The sequence below is a fragment of the Ursus arctos genome, unplaced genomic scaffold (genome assembly GCF_023065955.2).
Source record: "Ursus arctos isolate Adak ecotype North America unplaced genomic scaffold, UrsArc2.0 scaffold_5, whole genome shotgun sequence".
In the NCBI taxonomy this organism is placed as follows: Eukaryota; Metazoa; Chordata; class Mammalia; order Carnivora; family Ursidae; genus Ursus; species Ursus arctos.
Genome location: NW_026623067.1, coordinates 58140280 through 58160944, shown reverse-complemented (window position 1 = coordinate 58160944; position 20665 = coordinate 58140280). Strand labels below are relative to the sequence as shown.

Below are 20665 nucleotides of genomic sequence, written 5' to 3'. Positions count from 1 at the left end.
CAAATAGTTTAAAAAGAATTCTTTTAGTATGGCATCTTTTATGTCAGTGATATATTCGGCAAAAGTTGAGAAGGTAAAACAGAAAAACGAGAAGGAGTAGCAAAGGTCTTATCTATCCTGACTGGGAAAGTGGGCCTGTAAGCCAATTCATAGTCCCTGTCTCACCACATGTGGCAGCTCATGAGAGAGCACAATTTAAAATAACTGATCCTGTCCAAACTGTTATTTTCAAAGTCTACAGGAGTTGAGTGAAGGGACTGCCCAAGGTCATACAATTAGCTAGTGACGCAGTGGAAATTAGCATACAGGTGTCCATTCTCCCTGTTCAACTTGAACTTATTTCCATTTCTCAAAGTAACAGCAAGCAAAATGGATACATCTGACAATGTTATTAATTTATTTTGAAATTAAATAGGTACTGGGGAAGAAGCATAAAACAGCTTAATTTTTATTTGGATTTTAAAATTAAGAAAAAAAAGACCACACACAGCCATATATATACTATAAATTACACGTACTACCTATGTATTCTACTGTCAACACATTAATTTTGATTTGATACATGAAAAAATCCAATTTACTTCTTGCATTCTAATTTTGAAAATGCTCTATGATCAACCTAACAATACCTCAGTTCCAACTTGATGAAAAAATGTATCAAGGACCCTTTTGACTCCACATTATATCCTCCTCCAGAACTACTGGCTATTTGCTGGGTAAAGTCATTTCAATCAAGAGACATAAAAAAAGACAAGCCTGATTCTAGAACAGAAAGAATTGTGTTTTCAAAAGCTGTCACAGATCTCTTAGATAGGAATGACAGGAATACAACCTGGATTTTTGGATTAAATACACACTGCAGGCTGTCAAGTTTTAGGATTTCAGATCTGTCACTCTATCTTGGAAAAATTAGTTTAATAACTTTTATTTATTTTCTTAGTTGCAAAACAGGGAGAAAACTACCTTCCAGAGTCAATAATATGTATATAATAGCACAGCATCTGGCTCACATTAGGTACTCAATAAATAATAACTGCTGGCCTGCCCTACTTATCACTTAAGCAAAACCTAGGTATGCAATTCAAGGGCACAGTGTTAGATTACAAATTATTAACTGATAAAGTAATAACTTATTCAAGACCAAAATATTGGTAAGGCAATTTTTAAAATACCTGCTGACACCAGAAGACCTCCAGAGGGAAAAAGCAGGACACTTTCCACTGGCTGCCCATGCTCAACAGAGATCACACTCTCGTTTGTTCGTGAATCAAACATCTTCACAGTATGATCGTATGACCCTAAAAGGTCAATTTTTGTATTATGTGAGTTTCATTACTCAAAACAACAAAAACTCAATGTGTGTGTTTGTATCCAAATATTAATTTTAAAAGGAGAAAAGGATGAAATTTTAAAGACACGTGTACATTCATGAAGACAGAGTTAACTCCAAACTCTCTGGTACCACTGACTGTTTTCTGAAAAAGCATTATACTATACTATACTATACTATATTATACAGGATCTTAAACTATACGGATCTTCAAGCTATTATCACTACTGAATCACCTGAGAACCTTTGCACCAGCACCCACAAACACTGCACTGCATTATCTTTGTTTCTTGGCTACTAGAGGCTCTGTAAAAACCAGAGTACTAAAAACATTACAGTTCTGACACTCATGTTTTCACGGAAGCCTGATGCTTCCTTCCAAACACATCTGGAGGACAGTAAGAACAATCACTAAAAGAAGAAAAATGAAATAAAACAACTGGATAAACAGAAACATATTTCTTTACAAAAAATTTTTATACTGCTCTATCCCAAAAGAGTCCCAAAGCAATATCAAATTATATCACAATTAAATTATCAACTTCAAGAGGGAAAAACAGTTCACAAACCTGTTACGAACAGATCTGGATTCAGTTTGCTAGCACATCCACACCTCACATAATCAGAATGTTCTTTGAATGTCAGAATTTCTTTGGAGTTTGGAATATCCCACAGTTTAACTGTATAATCATCAGCCCCAGAGACCACATGGTATTTGTCAGCTGTAAAATCGACCGTATGAACTGCTCTAGAAGATCAAGAATCAATATATTAAGAAGCAAGAAAAAATTTTATGTCTGCCATCTCTTAACATACCTCTACTCTATGAAGTTAAGACTATTAATAGCCTTAAAATTATATTTTCTAATATGTTAACAATTCTACAGAAGTGCTCAATAAATGTAAATGTTCTAAATGTTGGAGCAAAGGTACTTTTAATTAAAAAAACTTCAAATGGATAGTTCCTTACAAAATTCTAAGAAGACTTTCCATTAAGTAGGATCATGTTAAGTGAAGTTCTGTTCTATTTTAAATGTTGCACTGGCGGGGAAGACCATCCTGATAATACACTATAAAAAACTCTTGAGATTTTAAATCAGTAGCAAATTTCAGCAATGAACTAGGTAATCTTGATACAAAGTTATAACATAAAACTGCCCTGGTCATTTAATTTGTCTAGTGGCAAAGTACTAACTTCAAGAAGAAAAAAAAAAATCAACCTTCCAACTTGACTTAAAATGAGAATCTCTAAAGTAGTCTAGCCTATAGAGTTCTCACTTATAGTTGTGAGAATGCCTTTAGATCAGTGGTTATTAACCTCAAATGGTCACAGAACTCACTGATTAGATGAAAGCTACAGGAAATCTCCCTAGACAAACATACATTTCTTAAAATGTTACATATAATTCTAGGGAATTCATGAGCCCCATCAAACTGGACTATAGGACTAGACCAGATTAGGTACTCTGTCTTAGAAAAATCAGGAAATAAAGTATACACTGGTACATAATCGTCACAGAACTGCTGTATGTTTTTATTTAAAGCCCAAAAAACAAAAAAAAAGTTTACAACGACAAAAGAAACAACAAAAAAACCAACTGTCTAAAACTGTATGGTGACAGATGTTAATGAGACTTATTACGATTGTTTTGCAACAGACACAAATACCGAACGTGTACCTGAAACTAACATAGTGTTTTGTTAATTATACCACAGTAAAAAAAATAAAATAAAAAATTTTAAACCCTGGCTCTTACTTAGTATGACCTTCAAACTGCCTGAGGGGAGCTCTCCCACTTATATCAAACAGCTGAACTCCACCATCTTCACTGCCAGCCACAAGCAGTCTACCATCCTGACGAAAAGTAGCACAGTATGCCGTGTCTTTAAATCGGGAAAAGGTTTTTATAGGTTCTTGAGAGTACCGGCCATAAATATGAATCTACAAAAAGAAAAAAAAACATGGTATTTAATCAGATAGCCCAAGATCAGCAGTAAATATAACTACACAAAGGAAAAATAAATTTAATATTATATTTACCCTTGAGGAAGCTGTGACAGCATAATTATATGGAGGCTGCGGAGAAAAATCTACTTTTGACACTGCACCAAACTCCTTGATTTGAACAGGGGTCTTAATAAAAATGAAAAATAATACAAAGGATTAACAGAGTTACAAGTGGTTAAGACCTTTTAAGCATTACATAATTTCTTACTGATCATTTCTCTGTTCTTTAACATCTTTTTTTTTTTTTAAGATTTTATTTATTTACTTGACAGAGATAGAGACAGCCAGCGAGAGACGGAACACAAGCAGGGAGAGTGGGAGAGGAAGAAGCAAGCTCATAGCAGAAGAGCCTGATGTGGGGCTCGATCCCAGAATGCCGGGATCACGCCCTGAGCCGAAGGCAGACGCTTAACCGCTGTGCCACCCAGGCGCCCCTCATTTCTCTGTTCTTAATAACATTTACTAGGATGTATTTAATATAGAAGTATAAAGAAAGCAAAAAGGTTCAAACACCATCACCCAGATTATCCTGGTTGCCATTAATGTAAATAAATATATGGCTGGAAAACTATACCTCACTCTTTATCTACAGCTGTAGAGTTTTCTGCAATTATTGCTGGGGGGAAAAAAGTTATGCCTATACCAGCATACATTTAACTATCTACTCTGTAACCAACACAAAGATCATACTATGCAGGCTGTTCTGCACCTTGCTTTTTTTCACTTAATAACACATCTTAGCTAATTTTTCATATGATCAATAGATTTGCCATCCATTATAGGATACATCATAATTTACATTACCAGTCCACTACTAACAAACAAGATTTTTCCAAAATTTCTAGTATTAAAAATAATACTTTAATAAACACTTGTAGACGCATATCATAGCAAATTTGGGGGAGTACAATCATTGAGTAAGTTCCAAAGTGCAGAATTTACATGGACAAAAGGTATTTTTATCATGATAATGTCAAATTGCCCTCCAGAAAGTTTGCACCAGTTCTCCCTCAAGGAGCAATGATGACCGAAATTTCTCATTTGCACCACTATAACAGATGAAAAATAGTACACAAATTAGTTTTAATTTACATTTCTTTAATTACTGAGTGAAGCTACAGCTCTTTGATTTATTTACTGGTCATTTAAATTTCTTGTTCCAGAAATCTTCCAATCTCAATCTTTTTCCATTTCTCTATTTAATTGTTCATTTTTTTAAAAAAATCATTTTTAAGCCTTTGTAGTCTACAAGAACTAATTCTGCATCACTTCTTTCTTAGTTTTAGAAAGGCAAAAAAAAAACACAAAAAAAAACTCTTGCCTACAAGATTCAAATTCAAAAATCTATTTCATTTGGGATTCATTAATCTATTTTTTGCTAGGCACTAATATGATTAAAATCATTAAGCAGCATGGACTTTTAATTTAAAACTTCCAAGAAAAAATATCAGATATCAAATTTTCCACCCAAACTGTAAACTGCTGATATTCTTTTTAGTTATTAGCTCTCTATTAGAGTATCCAAAGTGTAATATATGCTGGAGAAAGAAGCATAAATGCAAACCCCTCATTACCATCTATATTTACCTTATAGTTGTTCCAGTACAGTGTGTCTTGAGTGATTTTTTCACCAAGTACAGGATATGTCTGAATAGCTGCAGGCTTATAACCAGCCATAATTTCATATAATTTGACTGTTATCCAAGGGTAAATAGTTTGAAACTGACTTTAGAAATAATTATAGTGACTCTGCTTTATATCTGGAAAAGAAAATATTTTATATACACATATTATTCTTTAACCTGTATAGTTACCATTTTCACTCTGTGCCTTTTCCAAAGACTGTGTGGCAGCTTATAGATTAGTGACCAATAAACCATTTAATTCTAACACAGAAGAGACAATCTAAAGGAAGCAAGTAGAATACAGACAGGGCTACCAAAGTGCACCATCTACTCAGCTATACACAGAGGCTGTACACAAATGTTCTCAGATCTAACTAACCAATTTACAACACATGGAAATAAATCTGGCTCAGCCATCCAGTGGCCAAAGCAGAAGAAGTTCACTGGCTTAAACTGTTTATTTGTTAACAACAGAAAACATGAAGGTGAAACCGCAAATACAAAAGTGTCCTGAAATTAAATTTAGGATGACATTTATTCTATATGAACATAGTCTGGGGTCCTGACTTCCTGAAAGCGTTAGAGATACCAAGAAGGAAAACAAAGCTAATTTTTTAACATAGAAGTTTAAAATTAAATTTAAAAACTTAAAATTAAAAGCTAATATTCTGATGCAGAAGTTTAAATTTAAAAGCTTAAAATAAAGTAAAAATTAAATTAATTTTAAAAAGTTTAAAACCAGTAAGAAAAGAAACAAGAATAATGCAATTCTCATATTAAATTCTCAATTTAAATGACAGAATAGGATAAAAATGAATTAAAACTTTTAACTGACATGGAATTAAGCCAAAATGTCTCTCCAGGACTATTCAACTGCAAAAGAGATTCATTTTATCAGTGGTGCAACTCATCATCTGTTCCAAAAAGCTTGAAAACAGTACAGCAGGAACACCAAAATAAACAGGTATGACATATTCTAAAGGTTCTTTTGATGAAACGTAACAATCGACAATTAAAAACAAGGAAACTTTTCTATTCATTGAAGTACCTACAATATGTAGGACACTGTTCTGGGCTCAAGACATACAATGTTGAGTAAAACAGTGCCCTCGCACCCTCCAATATTCTCCATTTTAGCAGGTGATCGGCAGACGCTAGGAATATGGAATCAGCCTTGACTTGTGCTTCCTCTTCACTTTTAACATCCAAATAATTAACAAGATCTCCTGATTTTACCTCCCTAAACTCTATCATGTCCACTCCACCAAGTTCCACTGCTCTAACTCAGACCTTCTCATCTACAGAAATAGTGCAGTATAAGGGCCCTTTGATTCCCTCATTTCATCTTTTAAATAGCCATCAGCAAGACCTAACTACCCAGCATATCCAGCTTTTGCTAAAAGCACAACACTGCCTGAAAACAAAGGTCCGAGCTCCTTAACACAGCTTGTGATCTGGCCCTTACTTACCTTTCCATCTTCACCTCTTTGTTATTCCCTTTAACACACCATGCTCTTTCTTCTCTCCCTGTCTTTGCTCATTTGTCCTCTTTGCCAGGAATGATCTCTATCTACCCACTTCCTTTTTATCTTTTTTAAAGCTCAACTCAAGGATCACATCCTCCATCATTCTCCAAACTCCTAATCCTACTTCATTCTGCATATTTCTGTCTGTGTGCATAGTAACACTGAATTTATAATAATCTCTTTTTCCCATTAAACTGAACATTTCGTATCTGGAAGATTTTTTTTTTTTTATGTGCTTAAAGAATACTTGGGGAAGGAAAGAAAGGAAGCACTGTGCTGGGTTCTATGGAAAAACAAAATTAAAGGCACACGTGGTGTCTATAATATGAACAATGCTACACATCAAGAGTCAACAAACTTTTTCTGTAAGGGGCCACATGATAAATATCTTAGGCTTTGCAGACTGACAGGCAAAATGGAGAGTCTTATGTAGTTACAAGAAAGCAAGCAAGAAAAAAAAATCCCAATTTTTTACTAACACCCCCCCCCAAATAATTATGAGTACAATTTTATGTTTATGAATGAAAGAATGAGATTTTTGAACCAAGGGAAAAAGATTTCACTTACTTGGTGATGGTGTTTCCCATCACCAGATTGCAAATATTAACCTGTAAAAACCATTCTAGGCTCACTGGCTGCGAGAAGAAAACAGTCGCCAGGCCAAATCTAGCGTGCGGGCCTCCGCCCCTTACTGTAATACAGGCAAAACCACCCCTTACTAGAATATCGGCAAAGGAGTACATAACTCTGCCTTGAGAGAAAAGGTTTAAAGCTTTAAAAGTTTATAAGTAAGGAGTAGGGACGCTTGGGTGGCTCAGGTCTTGATGCCGGGGTCCTGGGATGGAGACCGCAGCGCAGAGAGCTCCTTGCTCAGCAGGGAGCCTGCTTTTCCCTCGGCCTGCCACTCCCCTTGCTCGTGCGGGTGCGGGCGCGCTCGCTCTCTCTCGCATAGACAAATAAACCAAATCTTAAAAAAAAAAAATACTAGTGAGGAGTAGTTACAGTGGTTTGCCAGATTAAAGTGAGATACAACACTGGAGGTGAGGGAGGGGGAACATGACACAAAACAAAGGCATGGAAGCAAGAAATGATGTGAAAATGAAAAGGAAGAAAATGATCAGGGAGAGGTCAGAGCCGGAGAAACTGGGACTAGATTAATAATAGATACTACAATACAATGCGGAATATCAAATATACACTATAACATACAGAGAACTACGAGCTCAAAACAGATTCTTAATTCTAACCGGGCAGTCCCAGAAAGATTCCAAGTGTGCATTTCAACTGGGCCTTGACCTCTGATATTAAAACGGACTGACCTCTTAAGATGGGCACAAGCGCGGTGGACAAGGGCAGCCTTCGAAATCGGGAGAACATCACAAGCAAAGACAGAGATGGAAATTTGTCCAATGCCTTGGAGGGATGCGGGCTAATAACGGGTCACAAGAGGAGAGGATGTTATCGTGGAAGAGGCAAATCTACGTCAAAGCGAAATCGCGGGGATCCTAAGAAGCTGGTTAAGGAATTTTAGCCGTTCCGTGAAGACTGGGAAGCCCCAGAGGAGCATGCCAGATACCAAGGAAGGCCCGATGTGAGCCTGAACTACCCTCACTAGGAGCCGCCTTCACCTACCTACCACCTCACCTGCCACGCGGGACACTCTGCGTCCAAGGAGAACTTCTTGGATTCCGCCAGCCCCCTTCCCGGACTCTTGACGCTCACTTGCGGAAGATCACGCGGACCTGCCAGAGAGCCGCCAAGACCTGAACAGTCAGGCCAGTCGCACAAAAGTGACGTAATGGCGTAAGCCCACGCGATTTACGCACCCCGAGAGTCGCAGGGGCGGGCCAGGAGGGCGGGGCGATGGGAGGGGAGGAGACTTGATCCGAGGGCCAGACGGGTGTCGCCCTAGTGACCCAGGAGGGTCTTCTGAAGTGACCCAGTCTCTGTAGTACTCCGGCAATAAAGACCGACCAGCGGCGGTGAAAAAAAACCTGGAAGGCCTCCCGGCTGCAGTGACGCGGAACGTCTTTTGGCCAGAAACCGAAAGAAGAAATCGGAAGTGACGTCGCGGTCAAAACAAGCCGGGGTTTGGGGGCCTGCAGTGACTCTGTGGCCGCAGATGGAAAGGCCCGACTCGCTGTCGGCTGTCGAAGGTAGTCGCGAGGCCTGCGCTCCTACCCAGTCAGTCGGCCTCCGGCCCCTGTCCCCCTGACCCTCCCGCTGTGGGTGAACTAGTTTCCGCAGCGGTACTTGAGCTGTGTTGGGACTTTTCAGGCGGAGCTGGCGGGTGGCGACCGAGCGGACTTCCCTTACTACTCCTGTCCCCTCCAGCGGGCTTCTGTCCTGGGACGCTGGGACACCTGTCGCCCGTGAGGCATCATTCATTTTCATAGCACCTTCCTGTCCTTGTAGGACAATTTCAAGATTAGGAAGAACCAGGGGTCTCCTGTTACTAGGATCCACCGCGGACTAGCACAGTTGCCCAGTGTGTCTCTCCCTTCATCCTTGGGCTCTGACCGATGGAGGTAATCCTAGCTATCCTTGGCCATACCTCTTTTTCTCACCGCCTCCTACTCTCGATCATGTTTCCCCATCTCCTTCTCCTAGTCTTCAAAATCTTAGCTTAACCAGTCAATTTGGCTCGTCTCCTCTGGAATAGTGGCAAGACAGCGTTCTTTTTTCACTCCTTCCTCTGCCTAGTTCTCCCCTCAAAGACCAGTAGTTCCATTCCATCTATAAACCCTGATTTATGACATGGAAAATGTTTAGAGCTAGAGAGAGTATTAGAGATGTCTATTTCAACCATCTACATTGTATAGATTAATAAAATGCGTCTCAGGAAACGTATGTAGTTTTTCTGTCCAGGGTTGCAGAGCTAGTTAGTAGTGATGTTGAGAATGTAAAGCCAAATCTAATTAGCAAGCCTTTGTTGTGGGCATCTTGCAGGGTCATTTCAGGATAGAAAAGAATGTAAAACGATGTTGAAGTTGAGATCAGAAAACATTTCTGGGGGCGCCTGGGTGGCACAGCGGTTAAGCGTCTGCCTTCGGCTCAGGGCGTGATCCCGATGTTATGGGATGGAGCTCCACATCAGGCTCCTCCGCTAGGAGCCTGCTTCTTCCTCTCCCACTCCCACTGCCTGTGTTCCCTCTCTCGCTGGCTGTCTCTATCTCTGTCGAATAAATAAATAAAAATCTTTAAAAAAAAAATAAAAACATTTCTGGACCATCTGACAGAATCAGGCTCTGCTTTGTGTGCAAAGGTTAGTAAGAGTGGGCTCCATCCTAGAGAAGTTTTCAATTTCTTTGGAGTTTAAGTGGAAACTTTCAAGAGAGTGATAAATACCAAAAATAGAAATAAATGCACTGTGCTAAGAGAGCTCAGGGGATTGCATTTAGGCCAGCTCTGGGCAGGAGTCTGTGGGAGATGGTTCTTTCCTCAGGAAACACAGTCCATATCTTGCAATACATTTTTAAAGCCCTCTGCATTGCGCTTCCATCTCCATTTGAATCACAGCTCATTTTCTGTTCTGGTTTCCCTCTTTCCTTTTTCTAAAGGACCTTATTGACCTTATTATTGACCTTATTGACCTGTTTGACCTTATTACCTGTTACTTTATTATTATTATTACTACTACTACTACTACTTGTTATTTCTTACTACTACTACTATTACTTTATTATTATTATTGACCTTATTACCTGTTACTTTATTATTATTATTATTATTACTACTACTACTACTACTTGTTATTTCTTACTACTACTACTATTACTTTATTATTATTACTACTACTACTACTTGTTATTTCTTACTACTACTACTACTACTATTACTTTATTATTATTATTACTACTACTACTACTACTACTTGTTATTTCTTAGTAGTAGTAGTAGTAGTAGTAGTAGTAGTTATTTCTTCACCTCTTGTCCCTTGGAAGTTTGGATTAGTTTAGTGCCGCTTCTTATATTAGTGGTCAAGATGATCTATCCAAAGAGCTGGATAGGTCCTTCATAATGTATAAGCTCCCTTTTTCTTTTCTCTACATAGGAAATGACAGTTACCTACCCTCACTACTCGAAGGATTGTTATAAGGATCAATCTTGGAAAATGTTTTAAAACTGAAAATAGTAGTTATCTGTACATGTGTGGTTTGCCAACCTCTGCTCCACTGTGATCCTAACACATTTTTCCTTTTAAGTTCCAATTTTAAAACATCCTGCACCCTCTCAAAATTTCTAAGAGGCAGTAAATCCTAACATTAAAAGATTAACTAGATGTTTTAATTTTCTTCCTCCTTTCTTAGGGATTATATGCATTGGGCATTTATAATCTTGGAGTTCTTCATTTTTTAGAAACAATTTTAGGTACAATAATGAAATTTTCTTGAAATTATATTAAGGTTCATAGGTAAGTGCCAGTGATTACTAAAAACTCATTATAAAATAATAGTAAATGATCCCATAACAGGTATGCTTATAACCTGTGCTTTGAGAGTTTGCATTTATTGAATTCATGTCTTGATTATCTATACTTGAAAAAAATCAGTTCTTATTTATACTTCTTATTTCTTTATACTTATTACAAAAATTGAGATCTAAAAATTATTGTTTGATCCTATTGCCCTAGAGATGATAAAGCAAAGGAAGCCAATCTATAATCTATAGTTTCTATAGTAACAGTTTTCATAAAAACCTATATTAAGTTAATAACATTTGAACTGAACAAAAACTGATAAATAAGTATATCTTTCATCATAACCAAAACTTTGTAAAGCCTTTACCTATCCAAGAGTCACAGGTGTTGTAGACGCTGATAGACATGGGTACAATATGAGTTCTATCTTAAATTCAAACCGAGAGCCATTTATAAACATAGCGTGTTAAAAGGTGAACTACAGGTAAGAGTTTAAAGTTTTCACATGGAAGGGTTTTTTTTTTAATGTTTTAGCCATTTTAATTTATGAAATGAAGTCTTGGCACTTTAACATTGGAAGGTGGTTTAAAGAATCTAGCAATCAATGAAAGGATCACTCACTTGAACTATGAAAACAACAAATGTCAAATTTTTGAGAAAAAGATGCTATCAGGAATTTGTTACAGTGTTTTGTCCCAGTAGGAACTGGCTTCTTTCCATCTTGATGAAGTGCCTCCAAGTCCTCTGTGGGCTTCTGCTGTAGCAGGAATTTTGGGTAGTTCTGGAGGCCGGGAAGTCTAAGATCAAGGTGCCAGCATGGTTGTGTTCTGGTGAGGGCCCTCTTCCTGGTTCATATCTGCCATCTGCTTGGTCTAGTCTAACTTGGTGAAAGAGCATGAAGTTTTTTTCATTGTTACCTTGATCTTCTGTTCATTTGGCAATGTTCAGGAATAGGAAAGGGGAGAAAAGAGTAAAATTTGTTGGAACCTAGTGATGAAGGTGAGAATGTTACTGTATTTCATTTCATCTTTACCAAGTTCCTCTGAGGTTAATGGTGACACCTCCATTTTACAGGTGAGATTGAGGCTTAGGGAGGTTGCATAATGTACAGGTTCACACAGCTGATAAGTGGTGAAGCTTGGATTCGTACCCAGCTGCTGCCTCTGAACATTGTATGCTTACTATTATGTGTTGATGCTTACAAGAGGACTCTGCTTATTTTGTGTACTTTAGCTAAGTTGATATGATATTTTTAATTTTTTTCTTTCAGATTTTTCAATATCTGAATTCCAAGAACACAGTGGATACCACTCCTATAAAATGAAGAGGAAATCATGAAGGAGTGTTTTAATTATTGAAACTGCAGTTGAAATCATGGCTACATCAGCAAATCTGGATATTGGAGCCCAGCTGATAGTGGAAGAGTGTCCCAACAGTTACAGTCTAACTGGCATGCCAGACATTAAAATAGAACATCAGCTGGACTCGAATGCAGAAGAAGGATCAGCTCAGGGTGTTGCCATGGGAATGAAATTCATATTACCTAACCGATTTGATATGAACGTGTGTTCTCGATTTGTGAAGTCCTTAAATGAAGAGGATAGTAAAAATATTCAAGATCAGGTTAACTCTGACCTGGAAGTGGCATCTGTTCTATTTAAAGGTTGAAAGTTATGGTATAAATATCTGCATTTGTTTTTGTTTATTTCATTTTTCGTTTTTGGTTTTTTTTCCTTTCTGATCATGAGATTTTGAGTTTGGAAGTCATATTTTAATATGATTTTCTAGAGAATCTCATCAAAACCAAAATTAAGTAATTTCATGTTATTTGATGTCTATAAGTATATGTTGACTTTTTAAAAATTTTCTTGCGTGACCTTTGTTTATGTACAAATTGAAGTTTCTTATTGTATGCTTTAAAATGATAGGAGAAAAAAATTATTTGTGCCTTTGAAGAAATGAATTACCTTAATAGTCCCTATTCCGTGAATACTTGATTGGCATCAGCTTCCCATGCTTTAATGCAGTGAAGTGTGTCATTATATTGTAGACTTACTTTTATAACAATCTGTTGATTAAAAAAACTAATCTCAGAATAAAAGCACTCAAGATCAATACAGATTTTTTCTGGAAACTTTACTGTGATAATACAGAAATTTTATAGCAAAGAATAATATCACTTGAGAAACGGTTGAAGATATATGTCATGTATTTCTTTTTTAATGTAAACATTAATTTGGAACTTTTAAATTCTGTCATTAAAATATTATTTTAATGTGTTTGAATTTATTTTACTTAGCTGAATGCAATATCCATACATCTCCTTCTCCGGGAATTCAAGTAAGACATGTCTATACTCCCTCTACAACAAAGCACTTCTCACCCATAAAACAGTCAACTACTTTGACCAACAAACACAGAGGAAATGAGGTCTCAACCACACCTCTATTAGCAAATTGTAAGTATATCTCACTGGTGTATTAAAATATTCTTATTACTAATACAATGCTTTCAAGAGTTTGGCTTTGAAACATTATTTTCTTTAAATGCATATTCTATTTTGGAAAGCTTAAGTGATATCTTGATAGTTTTAGTAATTTAAAATTTTTTTCACAACATTACTACATAATCAAATATTTCATGTTTTGTATTTGTTAAGGACAAATACAGATTTTTTTAAAAAGATTTTATTTATTTATTAGAGAGCACAAATAGGGGGAGCAGGAGAGGGAGAAGCAGACTCTACACTGAACAGGGAGCCCGATGCAGGACTGGATCCCAGGACCCCAGGATCATGACCTGAGCTGAAGGCAGACATTTAACCAACTGAGCCACCCAGGCGCCCCAAGAACAAATACAGATTTTAATACAGACTTTTTATAGGTTTATACAAATACAGGTTTATATTTGTTTATACACATACAGATTTTATACAAGTTTTCATATTTTTTTTTTTTTTTTTTGAGGGAGAGGTGGGGAGAGGAGAGGCAGGGGGAGAGGGAGAGAGAGAATCTTAAACAGGCTCCATGCTTAGCACGGGGCTGTTGCAGGGCTCTGTCTCAGGACCCTGAGAGCATGACCCTGAAATCATGACCTGAGCCGAAATCAAGATTTGGACACTTAACAGACTGAGCCACCCAGGCACCCCTACAGATTTTTATTCTTAAAATCTTTATAGTCTTATTATAACAAACAATTTGTCATTCTGAACTTTGTGCACTCTAAGACATTGTGATTGTTTTTCTGTTCTTGGAGTGCAAGGCTTTACATTTTACTTATAAATTATATCAGTGATCAGCAAGTGATTTATGGTATATACTGAGTGATTTGTACTATAATTTTGAATTTGACTATAATAATATGAATATGAAATTAACCCTTTTAAAACCTTGAATCCACAATTTTTTTTTAAAGATTTTATTTATTTATTCATTCGACAGAGAGACAGCCAGCGAGAGAGGGAACATAAGCAGGGGGAGTGGGAGAGGAAGAAGCAGGCTCATAGCGGAAGAGCCTGATGCGGGGCTCGATCCCATAACGCTAGGATCACGCCCTGAGCCGAAGGCAGATGCCCAACCACTGTGCCACCCAGGCACCCCTGAATCCACAATTTTTAAAAAATGTAGAATCATTCTAGAAGAAATAAAATGAAGTTTTCTTTATAAATCAGAAAACATTCTATGTAGTATAGATATGTTAAGAGAGAAAACCAGTTAGCAGTTTGATATTAGGAACTATATTTGAGTATATAATGTAAATGCATCTATATTCTAAAGCAGGGTGAAATAAATGTTCTTACTTTGGAAACACATATTCCTCCCGATTTTGAATCACATGCTTAACAGTTAAGCCAGGAGGAGTCCATGACTCTTACTTCATCTGTTAGCCATTTTGGTCTACATATTAAATTTGCATGTGCTTCATAATTGCTTTCCTTTCTATTAAGCCATTCAGTCATATTGCTGAAGTCAAGGATCAAGTGATACTAATTTTTAAGATGAACCCTCACAGAACGTTGTCTGTTTAGTTTTGTTTTAAAATAAAGATGTTGCCTTAAAAAAAAATAAATGAAGAGTGGATGGATGGATGAATAAATATATTCTCTTAAAATAGTCCAACCGCATTATTTTTGAGCTAAAAAGAAACACTAGAGATCATGCAGTTCATGTCCCTCACGTCGTAGACAAAAACAGTTAATCATTTATTCAAGGTTACACAGCTAATTAGCCACAACTAGGTCTGCATTCAAGAATTTACTCTCGAAGTCATTTTTCCATTTACTACCTCACTCCAAAAGTTAATAAAAACTCATGGAGTTTTGTAATAATGATATTTGGGATTTCAGAAGATTTAATCAATAAAAAGAGAGAAGGTGTGTCTTTGTGTGTTTTAGACCCAACATCCTAATAAGTTTGGATATTGAGTTAGCATTTTAAAAATTAAATACCTAAACCATTTCTTTGATTGACGAGATCATTAGCAATTTTCATTATCAATAGTTGATCATAAAAGTTTACATATTCATTGATAACAATTTTGCAGATGTCAGAATTGCCTTAAATATATATCAATTCTCAGATATAGAATGGCTACTTGTAATGTTAGGATATATTTTAAGTTAAATTTTTTAAAAAAATAAAATGATAAGTTTTTGTTTTAGAAAGGAGAACTGCTGCACAAATATGAATGACATGATGAGAGTGTACCCTGTAGGTAGGAAAACATGAAGCTTTTTGTGGTATCGTTTCAGCTTTATCTGTTCACCAGTTGGCTGCTCAGGGAGAGATGCTCTACCTAGCTACTCGAATTGAACAAGGTGAGAGTCTGTTTTTTTAACTGTACTTAAAACATATTTAATTGGATTTATTAGATTTTTGTTGTTTTATTTTAATAAAGGAAGGTATAAAGACAAAAAAAAATAGTTGCATACTCTCACCAGGCAGATAACCCTGTAGGTAGTAAAAAAAATAAATGAAGTACTACAAAGTATAAAAGTTAACAGCCTCCCTTACCACCCTAACCTTTTCCCCAAAAGCAAACATTTTAAATTTCTTATGTGTTCAGGAAACTCTTTCAGAAAACATTCCTGTTTATTTTTGGGGTTATGTGTGAACATATGTATTTGCTTTTTGTTATGTACACAAGAGGGAAAATACACACTGCATGACACTTTTTTTCACTTAATATTTTGGAGATCTTTCCATATGAGCACATAAAGATTTATTTCATTCTTTTTATTTATTTTTTATTTTTTTTAAAGATTTTCTTTATATATTTTAAGAGAGAGAGAGAGCACAAGCAGAGTGGGAGGGTCAGAGGGAGAGGGAGAAGCAGACTCCCGCTGAGCAGGGAGCCCAAGGCAACACTCGATCCCAGGACCCTGGGATTATGACCTGAGCCGAAGGCAGACACTTAACCAACTGAGCCACCCAAGTGCCCCCTATTTCATTCTTTTTAATAGGTCCATAATTTTGTACTGTATTGCTGCATACATATATACTGTATTTTTATTTTTTAACTAATCCCCTTGGCGATGGTTGATTCCAGTTTCTCACTATTAAATAACATCCTTGTTGGCATTCTTTTTAAGAATATCCATAGGTTAAGTTCCTACAATTTTATTTGCTGGGTCAAAAGGTATATGGATTTTTCACTTTTATGTATATTGCCAGATATTTGTCCTGTCCTCACACCAGAGTTAGAGTTTGTATTTCCCCATACCCTCAGTGACACAAGATATTATCAAATTTTAATCTTTGCTAATCTCATGGGTAAAAAATGGTATCTCATACTGGCTGTGTTTAGATTCTTACAATTATGGTCTATTTAAGCTCTTTTGTATGTGACCTGCCTGATATATATTGATTTATATGACCTCATCTAAATTAAAGAAATTTACTTTTTATTGTTTATGTTGCATTTTTTTTTACCAGTTTGTCATTTTCCTTTGATTCTCATGTTTTCAACAAAGTTTAGCATTTTGTAGTGCTAAATTTATTTTTATCATTGTAACTTCTGAGTTTTATATCCTACTTCGAATTTTCTACTTAAAAGATTATAAATAAATTCATCCCTTATTCTAGAATTTCTGTGGTTTCTTTTTTTATATTTCAATCTTTGACACATACAGAATGTTTTGATGTAATGAGGTGAAGATCAAGCTTTACTCTTACTTTCATTTTTCACAAAGTTAGCCGGTTGTCCCGGTATTATTGATTGAATGTAGGATACGTGATAAAAAATCCTGTTATTCTTTTATGAGACATACTTCATTATTATATTTTTGTTTGTTTATAAGTATTTGAAAGTTTCATTTTCAGTCTACTAAATAAATTTAGGGAAAAACTGTGGACTTTATAACTAGTAGGCTGACTCTAGGAAACAAAATGGAGTTCAAGGTAAAATTGCATGGTACTGTGTTTCAGATTATTCATTCTTCATGCAAATTATATTGTTAGCAAACCAGCAAGAATGAAAAAAATTCCAAGGCAGCAATGCTAGCTGTAGAGTAGAAGATGGCTTTAATAAGATTTTGGAGTTTTTATAATAAATATTTCTGTAATTCTAAGGGCTGTCATATAATCTCATTTTTATTGTGTTTCTGCCAACTATGCTTTGAGATAAGCAAAGTATCATTCTGTGTATTGGAGAAATTAAGTGCTATGCCCAGAATCACACTCCTGTAAAGTAACAGAGCCAAGATTCAGACTGTAGTTCCCTTATTCTGAGTCTGATATTCTGCAGACTGCCTTGTACCTAGCATTATGTCATGTCTGGTAGTTTATACGTCAAGATAATGAACTGAGCTGTGTGCATGGAAGCACATTTTAATACATTCAGACTGCACCGTATAGCACATAATAGGACTTCAAATAAGTCTGCAAGAAGTGAACCTCATTGAGTAGTATAATCCACCTTTTAGAACGCCAGTATTTTCATAATGGTATTAATAGATGGTTGTTAAATTAGATGACAAAAATTGTTTTTCTTTTAAATAGAAAATGTTATCAATCACACAGATGAAGAAGGATTTACTCCTCTGATGTGGGCTGCAGCACACGGGCAAATAGCTGTGGTAGAGTTTCTACTTCAAAATGTAAGGAAAATGCCTCGGAAAATGTATACATATAGTTACTTAAGTCTTGAGTAAAGATTTTGTATCTCCAGCCAACTAGATGTAATGGTAGAGGATCCAAAAAATTTTTGCATGCTTTTCATATTCTTGTGGAACTTGGATCTAGTTGGGCAGATAAAACTAATCGTACATGAAACAGCGAGAGAGAATTTCATGCCCAGCTCCCTCAGAGTACATTGGGAACAAAAGTACTATCAGCCCTGCAGGAGAAGCTTCATGGGGGAGATGTAACTTAACTCCAGAGTGAAAGGAGAGTTAGTTAGCACTGAGATAGAGCGAGGAAGGAAGGCCTCCAGACAACCCTGATAATAAGGGCATCCATGAGTAGAAGTTTGTGTTATTAACTCCGCAACATTACTTAAGTACTAAACTGTAATTCTTATTGACAGAAATAGCAATATTCTTGTTTACATGAATTGAAAATTCTTTTATCTCCACTTGCCACTCCAGGGTGCTGATCCCCAGCTTTTAGGAAAAGGTCGAGAAAGTGCACTCTCATTGGCCTGTAGTAAAGGCTACACAGATATTGTCAAAATGCTGCTTGATTGTGGAGTTGATGTAAATGAATATGATTGGGTGAGTCTATGATCCTGATTTTTAAAATACTGTAATAAATTCTAGGAATTATTTAGTTTGGAGAGACATAATAAATTTTACTAAACATTTGAAAAAATAATTAAACACATGGAAGAAAAAGTATGGTACAAACTCAGTTATTACTTCTGATTTAAATATTCTTCACAAAATATGAAAATTGCCTTAAACTACCTTTACATGCCCAGTTTTTAGTAAAACATCTCACAGCAATATTAAATTATTCAAATGTTACTCACCTTGAAAAACTAAATCACCTTTTCCTTTTGCAGAATGGAGGGACACCTTTGCTTTATGCTGTACATGGAAATCATGTTAAATGTGTAAAAATGCTCTTAGGTAAGCCAAAAAAAGTGAAAATATTTAGAAAATACCATGTGAGGACTTTATTTTAATTTCTTACAAGCTGGCCTCCCCTGGTATTACTAGGGAGAATTATTAACTGTTATTAAATACATTAATCCTGCTGCAGCACCTGTTATCACAGAGTTGCCCATGTGGGAAGCAGCTCCATCATGCAGCACACCTGTGCTTGGGGCATTTGTCCCTGTTGTTTTCCTTTTGAAGATCATGTCTGAATCCATCATTGTGTTCTCTGTCTACAGTGTCTTTGCACATAAGTTTTGTCTGTAGTTGTTTATGAGTTTCATCTGTTATCGAGGATGCCTGTTTGCTTGAAGTGTCCTCCCTCTGACCCACCAAAGTGAATTCTGTGCACTTCATGTGCTCTGTGCTTTGTTAGGCCATCCTAAAAATATCCAATTTGCTGAAAATCTGTCCTGCTATTTGCACATGAGCCACTAATAGACAAACATATCTACATTTTCATTTTATTTATGCAGATTTTTCTATTTTGATATAGAAAATGGAGCTGACCCAACCATTGAAACTGACTCTGGGTATAATTCTATGGATTTAGCTGTAGCCTTGGGCTATAGAAGTGGTAAGTATTTTAGAACTGTCAGGTTTTATTTTAGTTGGTAAAACTCTATAAACAGTACAAACTAGTGGACTAAACCATTCTCATCACTTCTGGTCATAAAATATGGCATGTTTTCCTAACTCCTGACATTAACTTTTAATTGTGGGCAAAATCAACAAATTCTTACAAAGTCTGGAAATGAGTCTGTTACTATTACTTTTCACCAACCCAAATAATTCGTTGCTAGAGTGCACACCTATTTACATACAAGACTTGTTTAACATTTTTGTAGCGAATTACTTATAAAATGCTTTATAGTTGCCCTTTCTCTGTTCTTTAGAACACACCTTGTACAAGAACAGAATCCAGTAATTAAACAATCACTAAGTCAGTGACAGACTAAGTTTTAAGTGCACTAAGTATTGCATTGCGATCTTACCATCCTCAGTGAGTATATGTTACTGGACGTATATCCTCGGAATAGGAGGAATAACTTTATTTTAAGGAAAAATTGACGTTAAGTTGAATTTGATAGTTCTGTGTAAAATTTTGTGATCAACATGCTGTGGTCTTGATAACCTGTCTGTTCTAGTTCAACAGGTCATTGAGTCACATTTACTGAAGCTGCTTCAGAATATCAAGGAGTAGACATAGTTGTCAAGAAGTGTTGTCTGCCCTTCCATTTACTTTTTGGCTCTTATAAATGATAGTTTTGTTTACTTAAAATTTTTACCTCAGTTGCAAAATTTACTGGTTTTAGTAAGTTTTAATATTCCTCTAATTCACTGGCTTATAATAAAATTAATGTTGATGCTTTTTTATAAATGTGTTTTACTGCATATTTAAAATTATAAATTAATGTTTTGTGGCATGTAAATTTTTATGGTACAGATAGTTATCTGTCTTTGTATCAAGTGCTGTAATTTAACATTTTCAAAAATTATTCTACCCTGTTCATCTTCACTCTTGTATTAACTCATTGACTTCACACAGGTTTGCTATAAATCTAAAGGAAAAAAATTTGTTATTGTTGAATTTAAAAATGCACAGTGTGATTGTTTACAAAATGATGTTATAAATAAATAAAGTACTTTCTTTTTCTGTT

General features: G+C 36.0%; 2 protein-coding genes across 4 annotated transcripts in view; one reads left to right on the top strand and one right to left on the bottom strand.

The window, feature by feature from the left end:
* The window catches only part of UTP15 (UTP15 small subunit processome component), an 18129-nt gene extending 9573 nt beyond the window's left edge, over positions 1–8556 (bottom strand). Inside the window, exons 1-7 of one of the 2 annotated variants that reach the window (XM_044384127.3) lie at positions 8134–8275; positions 7809–7918; positions 4926–5098; positions 3372–3464; positions 3088–3272; positions 1900–2078; positions 1173–1298 (exon numbers count right to left, since the gene is read on the bottom strand). In XM_044384127.3, coding sequence (XP_044240062.1) covers positions 1173–1298; positions 1900–2078; positions 3088–3272; positions 3372–3464; positions 4926–5015 — 673 coding nt within the window. In that variant the 5' untranslated portion in view covers positions 5016–5098; positions 7809–7918; positions 8134–8275. Of the gene's footprint in view, positions 1–1172; positions 1299–1899; positions 2079–3087; positions 3273–3371; positions 3465–4925; positions 5099–7808; positions 7919–8133 lie in introns of both variants that reach the window. The other variant, XM_026498796.4, reaches the window with a different exon arrangement.
* Positions 8319–20665, top strand: ANKRA2 (ankyrin repeat family A member 2). Of its 2 annotated transcripts, XM_026498798.4 has the most exons (10): positions 8347–8645; positions 8905–9017; positions 12180–12572; positions 13209–13367; positions 15660–15725; positions 17908–18005; positions 18495–18620; positions 18911–18977; positions 19501–19581; positions 20153–20665. In XM_026498798.4, the coding sequence occupies exons 3-10, from the start codon at positions 12284–12286 to the stop codon at positions 20206–20208; spliced, it is 942 nt and encodes a 313-aa protein (XP_026354583.1). In that variant the 5' UTR covers positions 8347–8645; positions 8905–9017; positions 12180–12283; the 3' UTR covers positions 20209–20665. The 2 variants fall into 2 exon arrangements, with proteins under 2 accessions (XP_026354582.1, XP_026354583.1); XM_026498797.4 differs by lacking the exon at positions 8905–9017 and having other exon boundaries at positions 8319–8645.

Bases quoted from the DNA above. Each gene is read 5' to 3' on its own strand.
- ANKRA2 (XM_026498797.4), top strand. From the start codon at position 12,284: ATGGCTACATCAGCAAATCTGGATATTGGAGCCCAGCTGATAGTGGAA. The intron at 12,573-13,208 runs GTTGAAAGTTAT...TATTTTACTTAG, and splicing joins GGCATCTGTTCTATTTAAAG to CTGAATGCAATATCCATACA. The intron at 18,006-18,494 runs GTAAGGAAAATG...TTGCCACTCCAG, and splicing joins TAGAGTTTCTACTTCAAAAT to GGTGCTGATCCCCAGCTTTT.